At 35.8% G+C, this 23,399-nt stretch overlaps 1 protein-coding gene across 1 annotated transcript; it reads right to left on the bottom strand.

Annotated features, from left to right (window-relative positions):
- Positions 1-1,021: 1,021 nt before the first annotated feature.
- On the bottom strand, positions 1,022-10,529 carry LOC307152385 (uncharacterized protein). Its single transcript, XM_079860962.1, has 9 exons — positions 10,195-10,529; positions 8,660-9,025; positions 8,465-8,583; positions 8,231-8,384; positions 7,993-8,108; positions 7,716-7,869; positions 4,621-4,998; positions 2,106-2,199; positions 1,022-2,002 (listed from the first exon to the last, which is right to left on the bottom strand). Exons 1-9 carry the CDS (start codon positions 10,253-10,255, stop codon positions 1,906-1,908), a joined length of 1,539 nt encoding a protein of 512 aa, XP_079717088.1. The 5' UTR covers positions 10,256-10,529; the 3' UTR covers positions 1,022-1,905.
- Between the last annotated feature and the right edge of the window lie 12,870 nt (positions 10,530-23,399).

Raw genomic sequence — 23,399 nt, 5'->3', positions numbered from 1 at the left:
CATGATTATACAGTGCAGGATACAGATGATCTGAACACTGAAACAATCAATCCTTTTTTCTGAATTTTCCATTTCCGACCACAATAGCGAGAGCAGGAAACGTCCCTCTGCGTGAACGTGTTGCTTCTGTTGTAGCAAAGAACCACAATGCACAAAACTCCGTACAAAAAGGATCTCTGTACTCTCTCTGTCTTAGCACACATACACTCTTTATCAGGCATATTTCTCTGTTCATTAATCAGAAATGCCTTTTATTTCCATCTTCTCCCACAGTAAATAAAGGCTTGTTCTCAGGGGTAAACCGCATTTTAAAAAGCCAAACTTTGTGCTGTTATTGCAAGTTATAAAAAATGGTGACCAGAGTTGGCATTTGTTTTTGTAGATTTGGCCTGTAAGGTTAAGGATACATTCTATCTCCGTTGGTCACTGTCTGATGTGGTTTTGGCAGTTGGTTTGTCTTGACTATCTGAGGTGTAAACTGTGGTTTTATGAGGCCTGAAATAATCAGTTGCTAGCCTTCTCTTTGTTAGCAGAATATGCAGCCACAACATGAGGGCAGCATTAACATGTAGGCTTTAGGCCTATCTGATTCATAATACAAATAAGAAATATTATTTGTGCATAGAAATATTTATAAACCGCCAGTAGGAGGCGGCAGGCGACCATCTTAATGAGTGAGTCATTGATGCAATGTGCATAAAGTTAAAATACTAAAACTAATAAAACAAGTTTTAAAAAAGAATGTTTCATTTGATTCAATTTTAGATGATTGAATATGCAGAAAGAATAGAATTAGGCTGAAAGGTCTATTGCTTTATAGTGTAATCATTTCATGCATCATGTTTTTGAAAAGTAACTAGTAAAGTAACTAGTAAAGTAACTAATTACTTTTGAAAATAAGTAATCAGTAAAGTAACTGGATTACTTTCTTGGTGAAGTAATCAGTAATCAGTAACTAATTACTTTTTCCAAGTAACTTGACCAACACTGATTATAGCACTCACTTTTTCTTCTTTTTTTTGCAGCTGTATTGTAATGGTATTAAAAGTCAACATTACAATAACCACCTTATCTATTGAACATGATCGATGATTTTCTGATTAAACTTTAAAGTTTCCTATGGGCACTCATCATATTTCATAATTCTGGAATTTACCCAGTTTTTGACCCAATCTCCACCCACCCTCACATGTTGTTTTCTTTTAAAACTTCACACATTTTAGGGAAATTTTTACATTGCTACAATGTAGGAGTAGAGCTAGGTAAGTAAAACTCAAGACATTCAATAATAGATTTAATGTTTGTAAAGCACAGTTTCACATTTTTAAAAGTTACAAAATTATTTAAAAGAGCAACAAATTATATGTACAATCTATTTAGAAAGACACAAATACAGAGGAAATTAGCAGTAAAAAAATCACAAAAAAACAAACAAATATGGGTGATCTCATATTTTTACAAAATAAAACGTTGTAGGGTTATTTCACGCAAAAATAAAAATTGAACGAGATTCATTCATCTTTGAAACACTTTTTAATGTATTTGAGTTTATCAATGTTTATATGTAAACAAAAGCATAAACTAAATCGATTCATCATTTAAAGCGACCGGTTTTCTTCGGAAGACTTGATTTAAACTGCTCAATTAATATGGATTACATTTTAGTAATCCATGGATTACATACATTTTGGTTGCATGGGCTTTCAATGAAGGAAAATGAATCTCTCAGGCATCATTAAAAATAGCTTAATTTGAGTTTTGAAGATGAACGGAACTGGTTTGGTTTGGAACGACATGAGAATGAGTAATTGATTCTTTTCATTCTAAGTGAAGATTTTCAGCAAAAATCTTCCAGTCAGTATATATGTGGCCCACGGTTTGTGAGTACAAAAGTGCATGACACATTCATACAAGAATATCATTCATGGGGACATCATGGTTCCTCACTGATGTGTATTTGACTGGTGGTGGAGGAGGTTTGAAAGGGGGTGGCATATCCATTCTGAAAAAGAAAAAGTAAAAATGTAGATAAATGGACTGAAAATGTGTAGGATGCAATTATGTAAAAGGACAGTGGATGTTCTGATGATTTTGCGGAGTCTCACTTTTTTTGGTTCAGGTGTCTTTTGTATAGAAGCACAGTCAACACGAACAACAGCAACACAATCGGAACAGCGATATATGCTGCGCTTTTTGATTCTGAAAGAGAGACGAGAGAGATGCAAGGAAAAGGCAACCAATAATCGTTTTACGATTAGCTCAAGTCTTGGCCTAAATTCATATCCTGTTGATACTGTCATGCATGCCTTTTGAAAACAACACATTGATATCAATCATCACACACTTTAAATCAAACAGCATCTTATATGGGTTTCCCTGTTACACCAAAAAAACATCAGATAACTTCATTGTGTGTATTACGTTTGTTTAAAATCAACATAAAACATTAGCGATTAATTTTTATTAGAAGTTTAATTCATAGTTTTAATTTATAATTGAATTCAGAGAATATTCCAGTTATAGCCTAATACATGACCGATGACTTGATTTTAATAAAATATAAAAACCTTTGTAGCATATGTGACATTAGTAATGTGATGTATTTCCAAGTGAAAATAAAATGTTTTTGTTTTTTTATTCAAATTTAATCCATGGGATGATTGCCGGATGCATTACCGTTGTTGTGCCTAATTTTGACTAATTGACTAATTTCATTGAAGGTGATACCTGATTGCCTAATCCTAACCCACCTATTCCTAAATCTACCTATACTGGGGATTTAGGGGGTAATAATCCGAATCAGAATTCGGTGTTGTACAGAAATCTTAATCCCTGTGAAATTTTGTCTCCTCTCCTTCTTATTGGTCCATTTGTTGGGGAGGCCGGTACCTGAGCGGTCCCTATCTTTTAAAACCCACCCCCCCACACGGCCACACATACCTAATCCTTAATCTTACCCTCATAGGAAGATGCAGGGGAGAAAATCTCACGGGGAATCAGATTTTGATACCACACCTGTTCATGAAAAGTGGGCGCTCCGTACCAGAATGGACTCAAGCCTGAATGCCAAATTGATGCGGTTGATTTTGGAGGCCTGTTTGAGCGGGATGGGGATCCTGAAGATCAAGTTCTTCTTGGAGAGATGCTCGATGTGGTAAAGCTTATTTTTAAATCATTTGTTATTTTGCTATTATTGCTTAAACATTTCAATGAACGCTAACCGGTTTTAATACTTTTAGAATGCTGCAGTTACAGTAACTGAAACAAACATTTCCAATAGTAGTGATGGGGGAAACCAAGCTTCTTTTTTAGAAAAAGTTTTCAAACTCTGAATCATTTGAACCAATTTCTTTGCGAAATGATTCACTCTTTCGAAGCGCTCAGAACACCACAGACTTGCGGCACCTGCTGGTCAAAACGGCGTAAATGCAACTACAAACAGGCTAAAATACTATTAAATATGTGGGTTCTGTAAAATGTGTGTTCTTTTATCAAAGTGTAGAGCTTGTTGTGTGTCAGGCTGAGCTTGGCAGACTAGGTAAATGTTTTCCTTTTTGTATTATACACACAAGTACTAAAATTCATTATATTAATTAAAAATAAATATACATTTATAAAATGTACCCAAGACCATTAGATATGTTCATGAGTTTAACAGATCAATGCCATCTTGCGAATTTGATACAAGCTCCGAAGTACTGGTTCGAAGTGGTTAAAGGGTTAGTTCACCCAAAAATTTAAATTCTGTCATTAATTACTCACCCTCATGTCTTTCCAAACCCGTAAGACTTTCGTTCATCTTTGGAACAAAAATGAAGATGTTTTTTTATGAAATCTGAGAGCTTTCTGTCCCTCCATTGGCAGCTACACAACTTGACGTTTCAAAAAGTTCATAAAGAGATCGTAAAGCTAACTATATGAATTGAGCGGTTTAGTCCAAATTTTCTGAAGAGACACAATCGCTTTGTATGATGAACAGATTGAATTAAGGCTTTTATTCACATGTAAACATTCATCAACTCACATCAGTTGTGATAAACGGAAGCTCGATGTGCAAGAACCAATGAGGTTCATTCTCGTGTTACGCAGCACGTTTGAGCTTCAGCAAGAACCAATGAGGTTTGTTCTTGTGCGTCAAGCAGGTTCGGTTGCGCTTCTGTTTATGTTCACTCATCAATGTTTATATGTGAATAAAAGTCTAAACTGAGTCTCTTCATCATATAAAGCGATCGTGTCTCTTCCGAAAATTTGGACTAAACCGCTCAATTCATATGGATAGATTTCATCAAAATGATCTTCATTTGTGTTCTGAAGATAAATTAAAGTCTTAAGGGTTTGGAACAACATGAGGGTGAGTAATTAATAACAGAATTTTCATTTTTAGGTGAACTTACCCTTATGTTTCAAAACTTCACTAAGGCACTCACCACAAGACCGTACAAACTATGTGACGTCAGAAAATTAAAGTCGTTTCAGGTACAGAGCAAGTTTTTACATTTTGATAAAAGATAAAAGATTTTTAAAAAAAAATCTTTGGAATAACATTCCAGTGAGTGTATGTATTAAAAAGTAAATATGGTCAGTTTTGATTTCATGGTGACTTTCAGAAGAGTAATTTACCTCCCGATGTTGTCACAGTAGTGGTGATGTTTTTCTTTGTTATAACAGAAGTAACTATTTTTCTTCCAGTAACTGTTTCTGGACGTGTGCTTGGATTTTCTGTACAAGAGCTGCCTGTAGATTTTACAGTGCTTGTATGTAATGTAGATGCATTGCCAACAGGTGGAGCAGAAGAGCTGCCAGTGAGAGGAGTGCTTTGGCTGGTGTTTCTGGGTTGTAGGTTTGCCTTGGTAGCATTTGGTTTTGATGTGCTGGTTAGGAAGTGACCAGATTCTGTTGTTGTCTCAATAGCACCAGTGTTCCATGAGCTGATCCCCATGGAGGTGGTGAAGTTCCGCAGATGTTTGGTGATTCTTACTGAGAAAGGTGTTGTCATTCCTTCAACAGCAATCATTATAGGGAAAATGAAACATATAACGAATGTATATTAGGAAATATTCATCAACATTTTTTTGTACACAGTTCTAATATATAATATAATATAATATAATATAATATAATATAATATAATATAATATAATATAATATAATATAATATATAATAATATATAAACGATATCTGTGATGGACTGGCCATTTTTCCAGGGTGTTTTCCTGCCTAAGTTGGGGACGCTGGGATAGGCTCCAGCATTCCTGCCATCCTACATAGGTTAAAGGGATAGTTCATCCAAAAATGAAAATTAGCCCATGATTTACTCACCCTGAAGACATCCTAGGTGTATATGGCATTCTTCTTTCAGACGAATACAGTCGGAGTTATATAAAACAATGTCCTGGCTCTTCCAAGCTTTATAATGGGAGTGAATGGCCGTTTGACTTTGGAAGTCCATTAAAGTGCATCTATTCATGATTAAAGTGCTCTACACAGATCTGCTAGTTATTTTATCTACTAAAATAACTAGCTTAGGGCAGACGGCCGAACGGGTCAATTTACGCCAAAAGAGTAACACTTGAACTTGACGCACAACGTAATGACGGCAAATGACGCCTCTCGCGGTTCAAACAAACAGGGCTGGGCAACTGCGTTCATGCATCAAGTTCAAGTGTTCACTCAAAAATTAAAATTATCCCACAATTTACTCACCCTCAAGCCATCCAGCCAAGCACAATTGGAGTTATATAAAAAAATATATCCTGGCTCTTCCAAGTTTTATAATGGGAGTGAATGGTACCTTGTTTTTTGAAGCCCAAAAAAGTGCATCCATCCATCATAAAAGTAATACACACGGCTTCAGGGGGTTAATAAAGGCCTTCTGAAGTGAAGTGATGCTTTTTTGTAAGAAAATATCCATATCCAAATGTCTACACTGGTACAAATGTGTCATTCCCAAAGAAGTAAACCAAAAGGTAATAAAGTTCTTAAGAGTTTAGAGATAACTAGCACATAGAGGAGGGGTGGGTCCTCCAGGCAAATGGCACTCTGCTTCCAAAAAGGTGTAAACTCTGAATGCAAATTCTCATTGTTAGCATGTTTCCATGTGAAAGAAGTTTCTGTCTATATAAAGAAATGCAACAAGAGGCTCAGGACGATTTGTAACTCAAATTAGCCCGTGATGTGGAGTGTATGCAGGCACTCCGCCTCATGTATTTTAGAATGTCAGGTTTGCATCTTCTCTCTTTATTCCAGAACATTTGATGTTTTGAAACTGATTATGAAATTGGCATGATACATTTACCTGACATAATAAATTGTTACATTTGATTTTATTCCGACTGACTCTGAAATTGTTTTGCCAAGTAGATTAAACGGATTTGTATGTTACCGCAAGTTTTGCGTCAGATTAGTGCCGACTAATATTTGGCACTAATTCAAGTGTACTTGGTTTTGCAAAGACAAGAAGTGAATTTCCGTTTAGGGCAGCAAAAGTGCTGCTTGACCAACCTAAATCTGGGTGTGTCTTGCCTCTTTTTTAATAAAAACAAAACAAAAAAAAAACCCCATTAAATTCAAGTGAATGTAATTCCATGGGGGCTATACCAAAGTATCTTTGATTGTGTAAGCATGAATGCGACTGATCTCAGGTATATAGCAATTACCTCTGTTGGGTGACCGAAGCTGGCGAGATTGTGATCGTGAGACCCATGTTAAAAAAGGCGTGAGGACCTCTGAGCGACATAGCTTCCTAATATGAATGGGTAAAATATAAGTAAAGAGTTAAATAGAACAATCAAATGTATTGTTAAACTATTATAACCAATTGGCTATCTAACTTAAATTCGAGGTTGTGATAAAATGGAGTCGGATATAAAATGGAGTCAGATAAATGGAATTAAATTACTTTGCCACACGGAAAGACAGCAACACGCAGAGACCTTCACCCGTTCTATCGGATGCCGCCCTTAGACCGATCTAGACGGGCTTACAGATGGATGCTCTTTTTTGGGCTTCAAAAAACAAGGTACCATTCACTCCTATTATAAAGCTTGGAAGAGCTAGGATGTTTTTTTTATGTAACTCCGATTGTTTGGCTGAAAGTCATATACACATGGTTTGAGGGTGAGTAAATTATGGGATAATTTTCATTTTTGGGTGAACTATCCCTTTAAGTGGTTTTGAAAATGAATTGTATTATAATATATTATATTATAACATTTGTTTGCACAATGATTTTATTCACTGTCACAATTAGTCACATGGCAGAGTACTTATTACTTGCATGGTGACCCAAATTAATGATAATGATCTTATTTTTTTACATTAGATTATTTGATTTATTTATGTTTTCTTTATGGGGACCATCAGCTGGTTAAAATGTACTGTAGATGATTTCAGGTTTTAATATCCTTGTGGAGACATTTAATTCCACAATGTAGACAAAGCCTGACCTACACACACACACAGAAACGCCCCAACAGCCTTTCCTAAAACAACTCCTGGAGAGTTTAGACCGAGGGAAATTGATAAATTTACCTCTGTTCCAAAATTTATTATTAATTCATTGGCTTCAGTGGTGGGATTGAGTTTTTCCATTGTTTGCACTCTATTGTGCATCTGCTTTGGGCAAACTGGGACTTTATCATTTCATATTCACAGTTAAAAATGGAAGTGCCATATGATTGCAATAACAAAAAAAAAAGGAAAAGCTTTTTCTTACCTTCGATTTGCTTTGAGAGAACATGGATAGAAAACTCTATGTATGTCTGGAGCTGATTGTCCTGAAAGACAGCTGTCAGTTTGTATGTTCCTGACTGGTTAGATGTCATGGAAGTCAGAGACAAAGTGTCTGAGAGAGACAGTGTTGTGTCATCCTAAAAATCATCACATGAATTTGTCATTTTAAGCAAACTTGAGTTAATACACTACAAAAGATTTATTTAAAACAATGCTTCTTACATATTTAATTTCAATCTCTTAATATTTAACAGTCTTACCCTCATCCACTTATATTGTAAGTACTGAGATGCTTTTGCAATACAAGAAATCGTCACATCCTCACCAAAACTGACATTAAAAGGGCTGCTTGTGTTACACTCAATGTCATCAAGAACTGTTTGGAAGAATAGGATATATTTAATATGGATTTTATGTACTTACATAAGCTTTAATTTAACAGAGAATGATAAAGATTAATTAAAACAAATTTTTTTTTTTTGTATTCTCAACACTCACAATTGACAGTCAGTTCCATAGTGGATTTGAGACCTTGCTCATGTTGGACAGATGAGTCCCATTCAGGTAAACAGATGTACAAATCACTGTTGTTTCTGGTGACGTTTGGTAAAATGAACTCTCCATTCAAGCTTTCCATCCAAAATAGCTTGTCCTGATGAGGAGAATGTGATCAACTCAACAGCTATATAGACCGTGGCATTTAGAAATGACGATTTTTTCAATCTGACTCACCTTTGACCGTCTAAGTTTATAACGGAGTGGTGGAGGTCTTGCTGAACAAGTTATTTTCACTTCATCTCCCTCTTTTATGAATTTGTATGGATGTGACATCTTCGCTGATGCTGGAGGCTCTGAAATTAGCAGCTGCTTGTTCACTTTTACATTTTTGAGAATGAGAATGTAGGTTACCGTGAGCAGTTTACCTACCTGTGACCTGCAGCTTTGTAGTTCTTTTAATCGAGCCATTAGGATAAGAAGTAATTTCGCACATATAGTTTCCACTGTCTTTCATGGTAACTTCATACAGGGTCAGGACAGAGCCCTGTAGCTGTCCAGTTTTTGAACTGGTCATCGTCGTCAGAAGAGGACCGGTTTGAAAGTAATATGGTGGCAATGCCGGATGGAACACCACAATCTTCTTATCAGTCTTCTCATCTCCTTTTTGCTGTTTAATCCATTCTAGCTGGATAACTCTGATTTCATGTTCCTCTCCCACAAAGCATGGCAGGCTGACGTTCTGTCCCTCCACAGCAGTTACGGACACGTTGTGATTTATAAGCATTCCGTACGTTCCTGATAAACCATTTTCATGAATGATAATCAGTTTCTTTCATGAAACCACAGATTGCATCATTGGTCAATGTTCATTTATTCTAAGAGATGTGTTATTGACAAGTTTTCACCTTTAAGGCATTATAAAAAGTGTCATCTAGTATAATTTTATTACATTTAATTTTATTTTTAGATATATTTCTTAATTTCTTTGTACATTTTTAATCATTATGTAAAAATATATTATTTCAAGATAAAAGTTTATTTATTTATTGTTTTTAAGCATTAAATAAAAGGTAATATATTTCCCTTACACGCTGTCTGCATGTGAGTGTGTCACCATTATCTTCAGTTTGTTTAGTTATCATGGACTTTCTGTTTGTTTTCATTAGTCACGTGTTCCATGAACACTAACACTAATCATCACAGCTGTTCGTTATTTTGTCATCACCACCATGTATCTAAGTTCCTCCTTGTGCAATCTTCGGTTGTCTGGTATTGTTCGTGTTTATGTTTACACGCTGTCTCGCATGTTGGTTGTCTATTTGGATCTATTTAAAGGAACCCTGTGTTATGTCTTCATCTTCCTTGGATTAGAGTGTTATAGAGTGAGCCTATTTTAATCATCATTTAAAAATAGTTATATATTCTAAGATATAATGTATTTTATTTATTTATACATACATGCATTTTTATCATTACATTTTTGTTGCACCACATGGCATCTTACAACCTGAACTAACCTTGCTTGGTGATAAATCACATTGTGTGATATTTTTCAAGGGTTTATGTGGTCTTCTATGTGATATAATTTCCTATCATTTTTGTTGTTGTTTTTCAGGATGTTTCTGCTTGTTGGTTGTATTTGGCAGACAAAAGTTTTTGAAATATTAATTTTTGCTCTCAACAATTAATTCTTTTAATTATGCTTTTGTTTTTATTATGAAATCAGGACAGTTGTATCATCCTGTAATTTTTGACTACATTCATTTTAACACAGAAATGAAAATCAGGCTTATCATAGGAGACCTGCATTAAGTCAAATTGCAATTTGAATGCATTTTTGACTAAATTAATAAATAGGACAAAACAATCAGTTTCACGTCATTAAACAACCAACCACATGGCCAGTTCAGTTAAAAAGCTACTAAACGTTTTTCTTTGTTGGTAGAAATACAAGCCCCTCTTACCTTGTATCATGCATAAAATGATAAGAAGTTTGTAAGTTGCCTCTGTCATCAGAAACTCCATATCTGTGAGACCAAGTGTCTTAACAGAAAGAGTCAAACAACAGCAGCAGCAGAGATACAGGAAATGACCTACACCACGAGAGAGACAGGAACTGGTTTAGTTTCATAGTCTAGAAAGATTTACTTCTGTGATAGTTGCTTGGTTTGCCTTAAGCTGTGCGGTATAGTTTTCTTTTCAATCAAACAGCTTAATGGAGAGATGCTCTTATGTCTAGAGTAGATTGGATGGAGTGATGGAGTTTATAGTCCTGATAAGCACAATGCACTGCTTCAACGGATAATTATGACCTTATTTCGATTATGCGTCGACAGTCAGCAAGTCTTCCTCGATTTCCTGTCAGAATGCAATGCCACAAGCTGCGGCCACATTTTCGCAAATGCAGCAGACAGTAAAGATCACATCAAATTTGAAAGCCCCTGCTGACATTAGATGTTATATAGATATTATATCAAACAATCAGGCTGGATGGCAAATGTCCCACTGGCCCTCATGAACATTTAGCTTCTTTCTTTGCTATTATTAGAATTTACTGTTAGTTCACATCTTTAAATGAGACGTGACATGAATCTACAGTGGAGAGAGTATGAATGCTCAGTTTAACAAATGCAAGATATTTCAGCCTACTAATGGTGTTACATAATCAGGATACATTAGTAATCACATTATAATTCTGGCCAATATTAAAATTCTATATTATTTTGTCTAAAATAAATGAATGAAAAATAAAACTTTAAAACCTCAAATTGAGTGTGGTAATAAATACTAGTAATGAATGATGTTATGTAATCAGGAATCAGCATACAAAAAAAGTATGGAATGTACTGATATTAAAGTTCTGGCACAAAAGCCGATAATTACTTTCATGTTATTAATTAAATTAATATAGTTTGCCTAAATCAAAGAAAATATAAAACGCATTAAAAACGAAATTCTAGTTTTAAATAAGTGATTTTATTATAATGCACAGTATGTAAAACAGATATTTATTTTGAGATTTGCTAAAGATTACATTTAACAGTGTTTTTAAAGAATAAGTGTTAGTGTCAGGAATATGTTAATTTAGTTTGTCACTAGTTTTCATTTTGTTAATGTGTTTCTGTTTAGGGTATGTTTACACGACAATGAAGTACTAAAAACTGAAATGTTTTCCTTTTGCGTTTTTCATGTACAGACAACATATTGTCAAAACGATCCCGTTCACACAGATCCGCAAAATGACTAAAATGCTGTATTATGTATGTTAAAGCAGGGCCATGCAGTTTCTGGAAATTCTTCGCTGTATTCTCGCTTTTTGCTCGCAGGTTTCGCTATAGAGCTCCCCCTACAGCTTCGGAATAGATATTTGACAACACTGTCGAAAAACTCGTTGGTGACTCTCAGATACCAGAGGCTAGTAGATCAACGACATCAAAGCAGATGGGACATTCTTTAAAACGTCTTCTTCATTCGGGTTCGAACAGCGTGAGGGAGCGCAATATTGACAGAATTTTAGCAATTTTTTTTGCCCTAAAGCAATTCGTTACATCGCGAGACCTGATATCACGCGATACTTCCTGACGCTGCGGCCCGCCGGCCCAAAGTTGCAAGGGTGGTTTTTCCGCTCACAGGCGCTTGGGGGGTGCGAGACGACCACCATTCAACCCGAAAAAAGTCATATAACTATTCCAATGACTCCGAAGATGTTCGGTTAAGGTAAAAAAGTTACTTAGTTCACCTTTAAGCTAGTAGATGGCGATGTCAACTTGTCAAGAAACAATACGTGCCTATAGGCTTAACGCATAGAGGGCCCTATCTTGCACCCAGCGCAATTGACTTTGTACACCGACGCATGTTTCATTCCTATTTTGCACCCGCGCAAAGCGCGCTTTTCCCTCCACAGAAGCACGTCGCTAAACTAGGGAATGAACTTGCGCTCCCTGGGCGGTTCAGCGCAAAAAAGGAGGCGTGTTCCGGCGCAAACAATCCCTGGTGCTATTTTACTGTTCCATAAAACAATTGCACCACTGGCCAGAAAAAACCTAGTCTAAAGTCAGTGGCGCGTTGCGCGTTGTTCATTATGCTATTTTAAGGGCGCATGCTTGACCATAATGTATAGCGTGCACAACGCGCATACACTTTGATTCTCTAATCTACACAGAAGCAGCAGTTTTCATTTTTGCAAATCATATTATTACAAACGATAGATAGATAGATAGATAGATAGATAGATAGATAGATAGACAATTTATTATAAAAGCATACATCTAGCTTACACATTTACCCACATTATTATATGCTTGTTTAACCGAAGCTAATTTGGGTGTGTTTCTCCATCCCCAATGTCACTTCTCTCTCTTTTACGGCCGTGACGAGAGTGTTGCTCTCCTCGGCTGTGAACCGCTCCTGGCGCGCGCCTGGCAAATCCGCCGTTATAATAGCAATACGCCAAGGAAAAAGTGCATCTGCTCTTAAAGGGAATGTGAGATGATGCTCTGATTGGTTTATTTCACGTTACGCCCAAACCACACCTATGAATAATGAAGCTACTTCAGACCAACCCCTTTTAGATTTGCGCCGGGCGCAAGAGTCATTTATCCCGCCGGGAAAATAGCAACAGCGCTGAGACCCGCCCACAAAGTTACTTGCGCTTTGCGCTTTGACACTTGCGTTTCAGATTGTTAAAATAGGGCCCAATATGTATGAGTGTGATGACATCACCATTTTTACAAATTCATGTTTTTGTAGTTTACACGGAGATGATAACAGTATCGTTTTTCAAAACTTTGAAACCCGTTTTCAAAAGGTTGCAGGTTCAGGCCCCCAAAATGCCATTGCCATGTAAATGAAAGGCCAAAATGCATAAAATGAAACTGTTACATGTAAACGGACCCATAGTTTAGTCCCTGCTTTACCCTGTTTATTTTCCATAGTCACTGATTAGATTCAACTGTCCCTTTTTTGCCCAGCCCTGAGTTTTCAGTTGTGTTTGTTGGTTCTCATCAACTTTATATGTGGTTTGAGTTTCTTCCGTACATCTCCAGTGATCTCCTACATTTGTGGTTTTGTCAACAAAGACTGTGTATTGTTTGGATTAGCTCTTGTTCTCCTCCGTGCGTGTTGGCTATTACCACACACCCCTGACAGTTAGATGATAGCAGAAGTGATCTAAATGTAAAAAGAGAAAAGAACATGCACAAAAATGACCTAAAAAATTATTGGCAGATAATTGGTATGGTACGATTTAGCATATCATGCATCCCTATTTTTTAGGTAAAAACATTTTACAAGCAACTGCATTACTGTAGCCTATGTCAGAAGAGCAGAGAGACCTTAGATTTAACTCTCAGTTGTCTCACTTCTGAACTAATTACGTTTTACTCAGAGAACATTTACACGTGCCTTTTCCATTCCTCGCGGATTTTGAAGCTCGTTATCATTGTCTTGTAGAATAATATCAAAATCTCATACTATGAAATAATAATGAAGCAATGAGTGCTGTAAATGGGAAGAAGGGAATTGATGACTCGTTAACTGTTCCGTCATTAATGAATCACTACACAGGTACAAATGAGTACCACACTATTAACATTCTAGTAACTACTATTAACTAACAAGAAACTGAATCACTAATTAGTAAGTAACAGCGATCAGTTGAATTGCAGTTCACTATTAGCTAATCAATAAAAAAATTTCATACCTCCCAGGACTACTGTAAGAACTACTACAGTGTATTCATAATTAATGTGAATAATGCATTATTATGTATAATTAATTCTAAAGTGAAGATCATGGGAACCCACTGGTACTAACGACTGAAGAACTATCAAATCCTTCAGAAGGAATTACTATCCAAAACCTTAAATGCTTGCAGTGACTTCAGTCATTACTAGAACTTATGCTACTACATTATACATTATTCACATTAATTATGAACCTGTATATAGTTCTCATAGTAGTCCTCTGGGAGGTATAAAAAAAAGAGTAGTTTCTGATTAGCTAATAGGGGTGAATTCAGGGTGATTGTGACACTTTTTGCCATTCAAATGACTTGGAAAAAGTGTCCCAATCAACCTGAATTCACTCCAGTGAACTACTACCACATTCAATGAGCGCTAATAATTCATTAATAAGAGTTTTGTGTTAGTTACTGTAATAGCAGTTGCATGTTAATATTGCGTTACTCATTTGTTCTTGTGTAGTAATTCATTTATGATGAACAGGATTCTAAAGTGTTACCGGTGGCTCTATTAAATTCTTTGTGTGTGTGTGTGTGTGTGTGTGTAAAACGCTAAATCCAAGGAAGATGAAGCGAATATAACACAAGGTGTATTTAATCAACTAAAACCAGCCAACATGTGAGAAAGCGTGTGAAACACAAACAATACCGGACAACTGAAGAGTGCTCAAGGAGGAATTTAAATACATGGTGATGATGACAAAATAAAGAACAGCTGTGATGATAATCAGTGACCATAGAAACTAATGAGTGGCGGGAAACTAGGACAAAGAGACACAAGTGACTAATGAAAACAAACTAAAAGTCCATGAACTAAATTAAGCTGAGCATTACGGTGACAGTGTGTCTATAGGGATGGATACAAGTGACGTTAGATCCATGAATGTGGCAGCTGATAGCAACGTGGGGAAATATAAGCTGTAAAATATCAAATCAAAGCAGCATCTTGGTGATTATGGAGGAAATGTGACACACGGTGTATTGAGGCACACATATTTAAATATAGAGATGTAGTATTTAGAGAGACAAGCAATGATACAGAGTAACAGAGACAAATAGGGAATTATGTGATCAGTGTAAAGGGTCTGATGTCCTCAAGTTAAATTACTTCCAAAGGCCAAGAGCGGCTGTCGTCTGTAATATTTGCTTGTCAAAAGAACACGCATTTGAGACTTTGTATTCTGCCAAAGGACTAAAATATCTTCTTTCATTGTTGGACTCAGTGAGCACAGCATTTGATTCAGAAAATGAGTAAGTGTCTGATGTAATCCATATACATAACCTCTAAAAAGTGTGCTTGTGTGTGTTGGCGTGCCACTTGTGTGTGTTTGTTCCTCTGAGGCAAAGACTCTGGGACAAATTCAGTGAGGCTGAATATAATAAATGCAGCCTGCATCATTTTAATGAATAATTTGATTAATAAAATTGTGAAAATCAGGCAGTCTTGCTTGTCGTTATCAGCAATGAAACTAGTTTGAGCTTGTAAACAAATATAAATTGCACCCAGACAAGAGTAGTGGAACAAATGAAGTTCTGATTAAAGTTTCGTCAGATGGGAACAATCATTCTGAATCTGAATACACAAAATCATGTTTAGCTTCACTATAATGAGACTTAAATTTTTTTACTGAGTTCTCCAGACTATGCTACGATATCTTTGCTTATACCTTAGTTGTGATCAGCTAAAACATTTCCGGTGTCATACAAGATCCTAGTCTCCTGCAGAACACTATCTCCTTTCCTCAGTACCTGATTAAAAACATGTGCATTATCATGATATCTTGCTAATTGATGCTTTGATTAACCTGTTTGTGCTTTCCTAAACTAGTAGGCTAAGCTGTTAGCTTAAGGGAAATATTTAATTTGACCTTTCCTAGCCTCTGTATATTATGTGATATGTGTGCTTGCTAACCAAATGCTAACTGAAAACAAATAAGGTGAAATGTTACATTTGTTAATTTTTGGTTCATATAATTTCATTTGCGATATGTAGGCTAAGCTGTTATGGCCTGTTAACCAAAGGCTAACTGGAATGGCTAAAAGGGAAATGTTTAATTTGAACATTTTAGCTTTTGTAATATCGTCTCATATTCGATCCATAGGCCAAGCTGCTAGCTTACCTTTATTTAAGCTTAGCTGTTAGCTTGCTTATGTTACGGATCCCGGGCGTGGAACACGTAAATAGATTAATCATTAATCTAAGTCATTAAGTCATTTCCTGAAGACTTCAGTGGCTTTCCTCAGTCACAGCTCGTATCGTCTCTTTATTAAAGTGCCCCTATTATGCTACTTTAAAGGCTCCTAATTTTGTTTTGGAGGTCTCCTACAACAGGTTTAGGCTACATGCATCAAAGGTGAAAAAACAGTTTAATTTTCTCATAATATACATTGCACATCACCACATTGTTTAATGATTCTCAAACTACTCGTCAGATGAATCGGTCCGAGGCTCTACTGTGCTCTGATTGGCCAGATGGCCCAGTCTGTTGTGATTGGTCTACCGCGGACAGCGCGTGTTTCGGATGCTCTGTCCCAGTCGTCAGCGATTTTACACACTGTAAAGACACTAACGATGGCGTCGATTTTACCCAGATTTTATCATATCAATCTGAGCACAAGTCGGATGACGAAACATTGGAAGAACCACTTATTCAACCCGAACCTCCATCACAAGGATGACTTTAGCAGGACGTTTCTCAATGATAGCCTACGCTACTCAGTTTAAAGGAACCATATGTAAGATTGTGGCCAAAACTGGTACTGCAATCACTTTCAAATGACTGTAGAGCGGTGTATCCCCTCCCCCTCCCCCCTGACTCGTGGTTGCCAGTTAGGCTGCAGGAATCAGCAGGAACGTAGGCTGCCACAAGGAGCTTCCAATGGCAAGTGACGAGTCCTACACAGTAAGTTTTTTTCTTGTTTTATTTCGGACTTTGTCACAACGTATTTCGGATTCATAACGAGGTCTTTTAGGTTTCGTAACGTTAGACATTTTTTATCCGACACGTTTGTAGCTGCAGCTGTGGTAACTAGAGCAGAGCTGGCAACCCGGATGCCGAAACACTACTGACTTCGTGATTGGTAGATTGGTGGAGGGTGGCGCATCAGGCCAAAACACAACATGACAACATCAACATCAGTTGAGGGCTGCAACTTCACTTTTAAAATGACAATATCCTGGCCAGACTACTGTTGTCAGTGATATAAGTATTTGAAATGAACATGATTTCTTAATGTCTAGTGACACATCAGGGCCATTTTATGATTAATTGAAATACATTTCTTACATACGGTTCCTTTAAGGTACATTATGAGATGTTGCAACTGTAATTCCTCACCATCAGCATTAACAAGAGTATGTCCATCAACAAACCGGTGTGTATTTCTAATTTATTTCTGGAAATTGAAATATTGGTAAATTACTACATACTGAATTAAATTGTATTATTTACATGTGAATCGACCACATCACAACACAGATCAACCGTCATTTTACTGTTACTTTCATCCGGACATCTAACCACCACGAAGACATTATTCGGGTTAACAATGGTACACATTTTTACTTTTTATGAACATTGCTGAATTATCTGGAGAAATAAATGACAAAGACTTAAATGGCTTTCTTCAGTCGCAGCTTGTAGTGTCTGAGGTTAACAGTAACACCACACAACAGTAACCCACAACGTACTCCCTCTAGTGGCAACAGTTGTATTTCCCCTCCAAAACTCAGTAAATGACTCAGTGTACAATACAATAAATGTCCCCTTTTTTGTCAAATCATAAATAAATTAATTAATACTCTAATAAATAAAGAAATATTTATAAAACAAACATTACCTTGTGACTACATTATAATAAAGGCTAACTGAAAACAAATAAAGGGAATGTTTTTGTATTTGACCATTTTACCTTCTGTAATATATTGTGACATGTAATTTAGACATTATGATTACGAATAAATGGATTGTAAAGCAGTTAACTATCATTTAATCAGACACATATACAAAAGTTGTCCAACAGACTCTGATGACAATTTTAATTATTTTACATTTTGGTGAATTGCTGGCTAATTTGTATGAATTCATCTCATTTGTACATTTTCGTATGATCTGCTTATGCCCCAATGATGGTTAGCTTTAGGGGTGGATTTTCATGCTTGCTAATTTCTGAAATCTAAAATCTGTATGAATAATTGTTCAAATTCTTTCAAAATCTTTTCTAATGAGATTGGGGTTAGTTGTCTCAGCCAGTGGAATTACTTTGGGCTCCAACGACTCTGTTGGAAAATGGGGGATCTTGCACAACCTCAGAGTTTTAATTAAAAGTAATAATATTTTTAAAACTATTAAAAGTATAAAAGTTGCCCAAAACTGTTAGGCCAAAATTTACATAAACTTACATAAGAAACCAATCTACATTCATGAGAAATGTTTTTGTTTTTATGAAACAAACCCAAGTTTGAATTTTATCAACACTAGTTAACATCAACATGACGACCTGAGAGTGACTATATCTAGCACATCGTTATATTCACTTGTGTTTTATTAGTACAGGGTGTAAAGGGCTCTTTTGAAAAGAGCTCACTCCGTCTATATGCATGTGCATCATTTATTTTTTAATCTGGCAGGCACACAATCAATGCATCAACAACCCTAATAATGATAGTCCACCGCCTCTAATGGGATCTCTATTAGTGTTATGTGAAAATGAATGAAAGTGACCTTTTCTTGAAGATGTCATCACTTGTGTTCCTTTGATCATTATCTCATTAGGTCACACATTATCATGAACACATCCAGTGGATTAAATTAGCTAAAATCAGGTTGGTAAATAACTGTGTGGTTTAAGCAGGATAAAAAATTAACATCTTGTGCTAACATTAGTGAAAGGAGGAAATTTACCAGCCATAAATATGTCTTACTGTTCATGATATGCATCTATCTATCTATATCTTTATGAAGAAAAACAACGTAGTTATTCTATATTGCAGTTTGTCGTCTTTACACTTCTTATAAAGATTTATTTATTTATATACCATGAAGAAAAACATGTATTCTGTTGCATTTCTGATAAAATTAGAGGCCAAATTTCTTTTATCACAAAAGCCAATTTTTAATCCCAATTACAGTCATGATAATTTTATTGGAATAATGCTATTAAAGGTTTAGTTCACCCAAAAATGAAAATGAATCACCCTCATGTCGTTCCGAACATGAAATACCTTCGTGTGAAGTCTTCACACAAGTGAAGATATTTTTTATGAAATCCGAGAGCTTTCTGACCCCTCCGTATAGACAGCAACGTTATTACCACTTTCAAAGCCCAGAAAGGTAGTAAAGAGATCGTTAAAATAGTCCATGTGACTCCAGTGGTTTAACCTTAGCGACGAGAATATTTTTTTCCCGCAAAAACATACGAAAATACGTTTTTCCGCAGGCAGCCAATGAAGACCATAGACTGGCGTTATGCAAATTAGTTTCAAACCTATAGGTTTGTATCAGGAGGTGAGACTGGAATTACTGGCGACTCGTTACGCCAGTACAGAATAATTGTTTTTTTTTTTGGACAATATATATATTTTTTGACTTGCACTTTGATCTTTAAACCTTGCAGACCCTTTACATTCACAAATGACTATATTGCACACTGCATGAAAGGTAATATTCAAAAAAGCATAATGGGGCACTTTTAAAAAGGGCAAATGATTTTAGAAAAAAAATGACATGCACGGATAAATGATTTATAATGAATACTGCAATATTCCATTAGAAAACATTTAAAAAAAACATTTTGATTTTTTGAACACTACATAGATGAGTAGATATTAAACAACACATATCTAAGGCAAAGATGCTGTTCTTCACTAGCTCGTCTTTATTTGTTATTTTTTGACAGGATGTTGTGGTGTTTTGAGTGAAAGATGCTGAGTCTCTTATCTAACAGAGAGGTCACACTGCAGTATAAGTCTTGTCCCCTGCAGCAGAAATGGTTTAAGTGGTTTGCTCAAGGGCACGCTAGCGGTACACAGTGGGCATCACAAGGAGATGTCACCGGACTAGCATGCCGGCAGCAACGCTCAAACTCTAGACCTTCTGGGTGGCAGCCCACTTCTTCCTGTTCTTGCCAAGCCAGTACTTTTAAGAGTATGACTGAGAGCTTGACACTGCTTCAGATCGGCTCTGACCACTTTGATCTGTAGGTCAATCAGATGATTCAATGATGGAGAGAGGCGAGATGTTTCACATCGCTCTTTTTGTCCTCTGATCTCGCCATGCACCACCAGTTGCCGTCTCCATCCAGTGTTCGCTCACATTCTGTTATGTCACTCCCCCTGACTATGACTTCTGTCATTATTTTTTATCTTAAAGGGATAGTTCACAATTATATTTTATTTTAGTATTTATTTGATCAGAAATACAGTAAAAACAGTAGTATTGTGAAATAGTAGTACAATTTAAAATAACTTTTCTATTTTAATACATATAATTTATTATTATTATTATTTTCATGTACACTTTCCAGGTTGTGCAAATATTTTAGGCACTAATTTAGTTAGTTATATGCTGTTATTTTTTTATATTCCTGTTAATAATTAGTATTTGTGTTGAGTGCACATTTTATTGATCTAAATTTTTATTTTATCTGCCAACTTTGTGATATGACTAATTGGACCCTAAGGCATACATGAAAACCTGACAACAGTGTTAATATGAGGAAGAAGTTAAATTGACATTGGAATTGACAACCGTGTCCCACTGAGCCTACTGAGCTGCTATATTGTTTGAGTAAATAAACCTTGATGGAGAACCTGCACGTCTTTTAAGCTCTGACTCATTGTCTACATCAAATACTCCCACATGCGTGGCTGTTGTGGACCTTTTCATCAGGTCGTGTATGAAGGGCTCTATTCACAACAGGACTGCAATTTCTCCAACATTCCAACACTCTGTTTGACCTGAAGAGAAAGGCCAGTAAAACTGTCTTTCTCTCAGATAGGTCAGTCTCTAGGGGGCTCTAGCACCTCTCTGCAGAAAGCTTGAGGACCGTTCTGCTGTCAGAGACTGAGTGGCCCGGCTATCATGCCTTTCTGCACACTGAATCCGATCAAACCTAGCAGTGTGTGCCGATATCAGAGGACTATTCTTCATGGTCCACTCACTGTGTTCTAATAATAATAATAACAATAATAATAATAACAATAACAAGAATAAATTATTTATTTTATATAATATAATTTATATAATTATTTAATATATTTATTTATCTTATTTAATCATAACAATAAATGTAAATTGTTATTCTTATTTAACAACAATAATAATTGACCACATTCATTAATATGTATTTTCTTATTTAATAATAATAATAGTAATAATTATTTATTTATTTAATAATAACAATTAATCATTGAATTGTTTTTGTATTCAATAATAATTAAGAAAACAATTTAATAATAATAATAATATGTAATTATGTATTTTCTTATTTAATAGTAATACTATACTAATAATAAAATAATTATTTATTTATTATTTTCTTATTTAATTTAACAATAAATTATTTTTGTAAAATAAAAATTATTCAGTATATTCAATAATAATAATAATCATTATTAAGAAAACATATTTTATAATAATAATAATAATAATTATTATTATTATTATTGTTTTTTCTTATTTATTCATAATTTATTATTATACATATTAATTATTATTACAATACAAATTATTTATTTATTCTCTTATATTTCTTTTTTTGTGTGGTATTGAGTTTGTGAAATCATGATTTATTGGTGAAAATGTTTGCATACAGGCTTTACACACTGGCTAACGAATGAGACCCATAGACACATGAAAACCAATGATGTTGGATGTCATTGACGTCATACAGGTTTTATGCTGAATTCAGGAAGTGTTGTGCTGAACTGATATATAAATCTTGTCTAAGTTAATGTTGCCGTAAAAACAGCTCAGCTGAAGCTTGTTCTGGCCCTCAGCCAGATATAGCTGGCAGGCGTTGGGTGTAGCGGGCTGATGCAAGCTGGACAGGCTGGTCTCTGGGGTGTCGGTGTGGCTCTGAAGGCTTTTTTAACTGGCTTTGTAAAGAGAGGATTCATTTACAGCCTCTGTCTCTTTAGCGGCTGACAGCGGGTGCTCAGGGGAGGATCAGAGAGCAGCGCTTCCTCTACTTAGCCTCTTAAATCACATCCATAACTAACAGACTAGAGTACACGTGCTTTCAGTAGCCAAGAACACTTGGACACTCTTGAAAACAACCACACAGAAAAGCATATTCGTACACATGTATCACACAATCACACTTCCACTATGAAGGGGAGTTATCTAGTTGTCACACAGAGAATTGGGCCACTTTTTGACAGTCATCTCAACGTCTCAGGAACTATGGTTTTGAGTCAAAAATGCTTGACTCTTGCAGAGGTTTGTAGGTTTTCTTTTTTTTTTTTATGCAATTGTTTATGCAGTTTATTACTTTTTACAGTACGCAGTTCTATTTGCCAAGCCAAGAGTTTATATTTATATATATATATATTTCATCATTAATTGTATCACATTACATCACATTTCATCACATTTTGGCCAAATATTTAATGTAAGTGTTTATACATAATATGGCCTTTAATAATTAATGCAACCTGATGAATATTCACTGGAGTGAAAGTTATAACTAGTGTCGGCCTCCCCTGTTATCCAGTTCACACACATCTTTGTCCATACACCACCTGCAAATTTCTGACAGCTAAAATCAATCTTCTGTTTTTCACATTCTGTCCATTAAAATGCCTTTTTTTTCTGCATTTGATTCTCTCATTCTTCCTTCCTGCAGGCGTTCTAGTTCTGTGAATCTACTTTAATGAGTACCTCATTAAATGACTGGTCTCGTGCCATCCCCGAACCCATGCTTTATTATCGACTCCTCAAACCATTGTTTCATCTCTCTGACTGGGGTATGTTCACTTCATTTTAATTGTATGACGCTGAAATTGCTTTAAAACACGATTTCATAGGCTATTTTTTTTTTTCACGCCTCTGGGTGTAATTGGCTTGTTTATATGCAGGCTTTAATAATGAGTTTGTCTTTGTTAATTCAAGAGAAGTTTGGAAATTAAATTTTATTCTTAATTAAACCCCTGATACTGCTTCCGGCTTGCTTTGGAGATTAAATTGAACCTCCCCGCAGATGTGTAATGCTACCTTTGAAGGTCTGAGAATTGTTCCCCTTGTACCATCTGTAATTGAAATTGTACGTCAGACTCTGTCGTCTACCAGTCTGAACACGTCTGCGCATCGCAGACGAAAGTAAAACGTTCTTGACTTTTTGTTTCCATTGAATAGAGGGTTGGAAAGCTCTCCTCAGAGCATGTCTTGTCATTGAGTGTCCACAGGAGACTGTTTTAATCTCAGCCTT

The sequence above is a fragment of the Squalius cephalus genome (genome assembly GCF_949319135.1).
Source record: "Squalius cephalus genome assembly, chromosome: 24".
In the NCBI taxonomy this organism is placed as follows: domain Eukaryota; kingdom Metazoa; phylum Chordata; class Actinopteri; order Cypriniformes; family Leuciscidae; genus Squalius; species Squalius cephalus.
The sequence above is the reverse complement of the archived record's forward strand: the minus strand, read 5'-3'. Positions and strand labels throughout refer to the sequence as shown.

Excerpts from the sequence above, each read along its gene's own strand:
- LOC307152385 (XM_079860962.1), bottom strand. The coding sequence starts at position 10,255 with ATGGAGTTTCTGATGACAGAGGCAACTTACAAACTTCTTATCATTTTA. Across the intron at positions 7,870-7,992 it reads TACAATATAAGTGGATGAGG|GATGACACAACACTGTCTCT; the intron begins GTAAGACTGTTA and ends GATGATTTTTAG. Across the intron at positions 4,999-7,715 it reads TCTCTCAAAGCAAATCGAAG|GAATGACAACACCTTTCTCA; the intron begins GTAAGAAAAAGC and ends TTGCTGTTGAAG.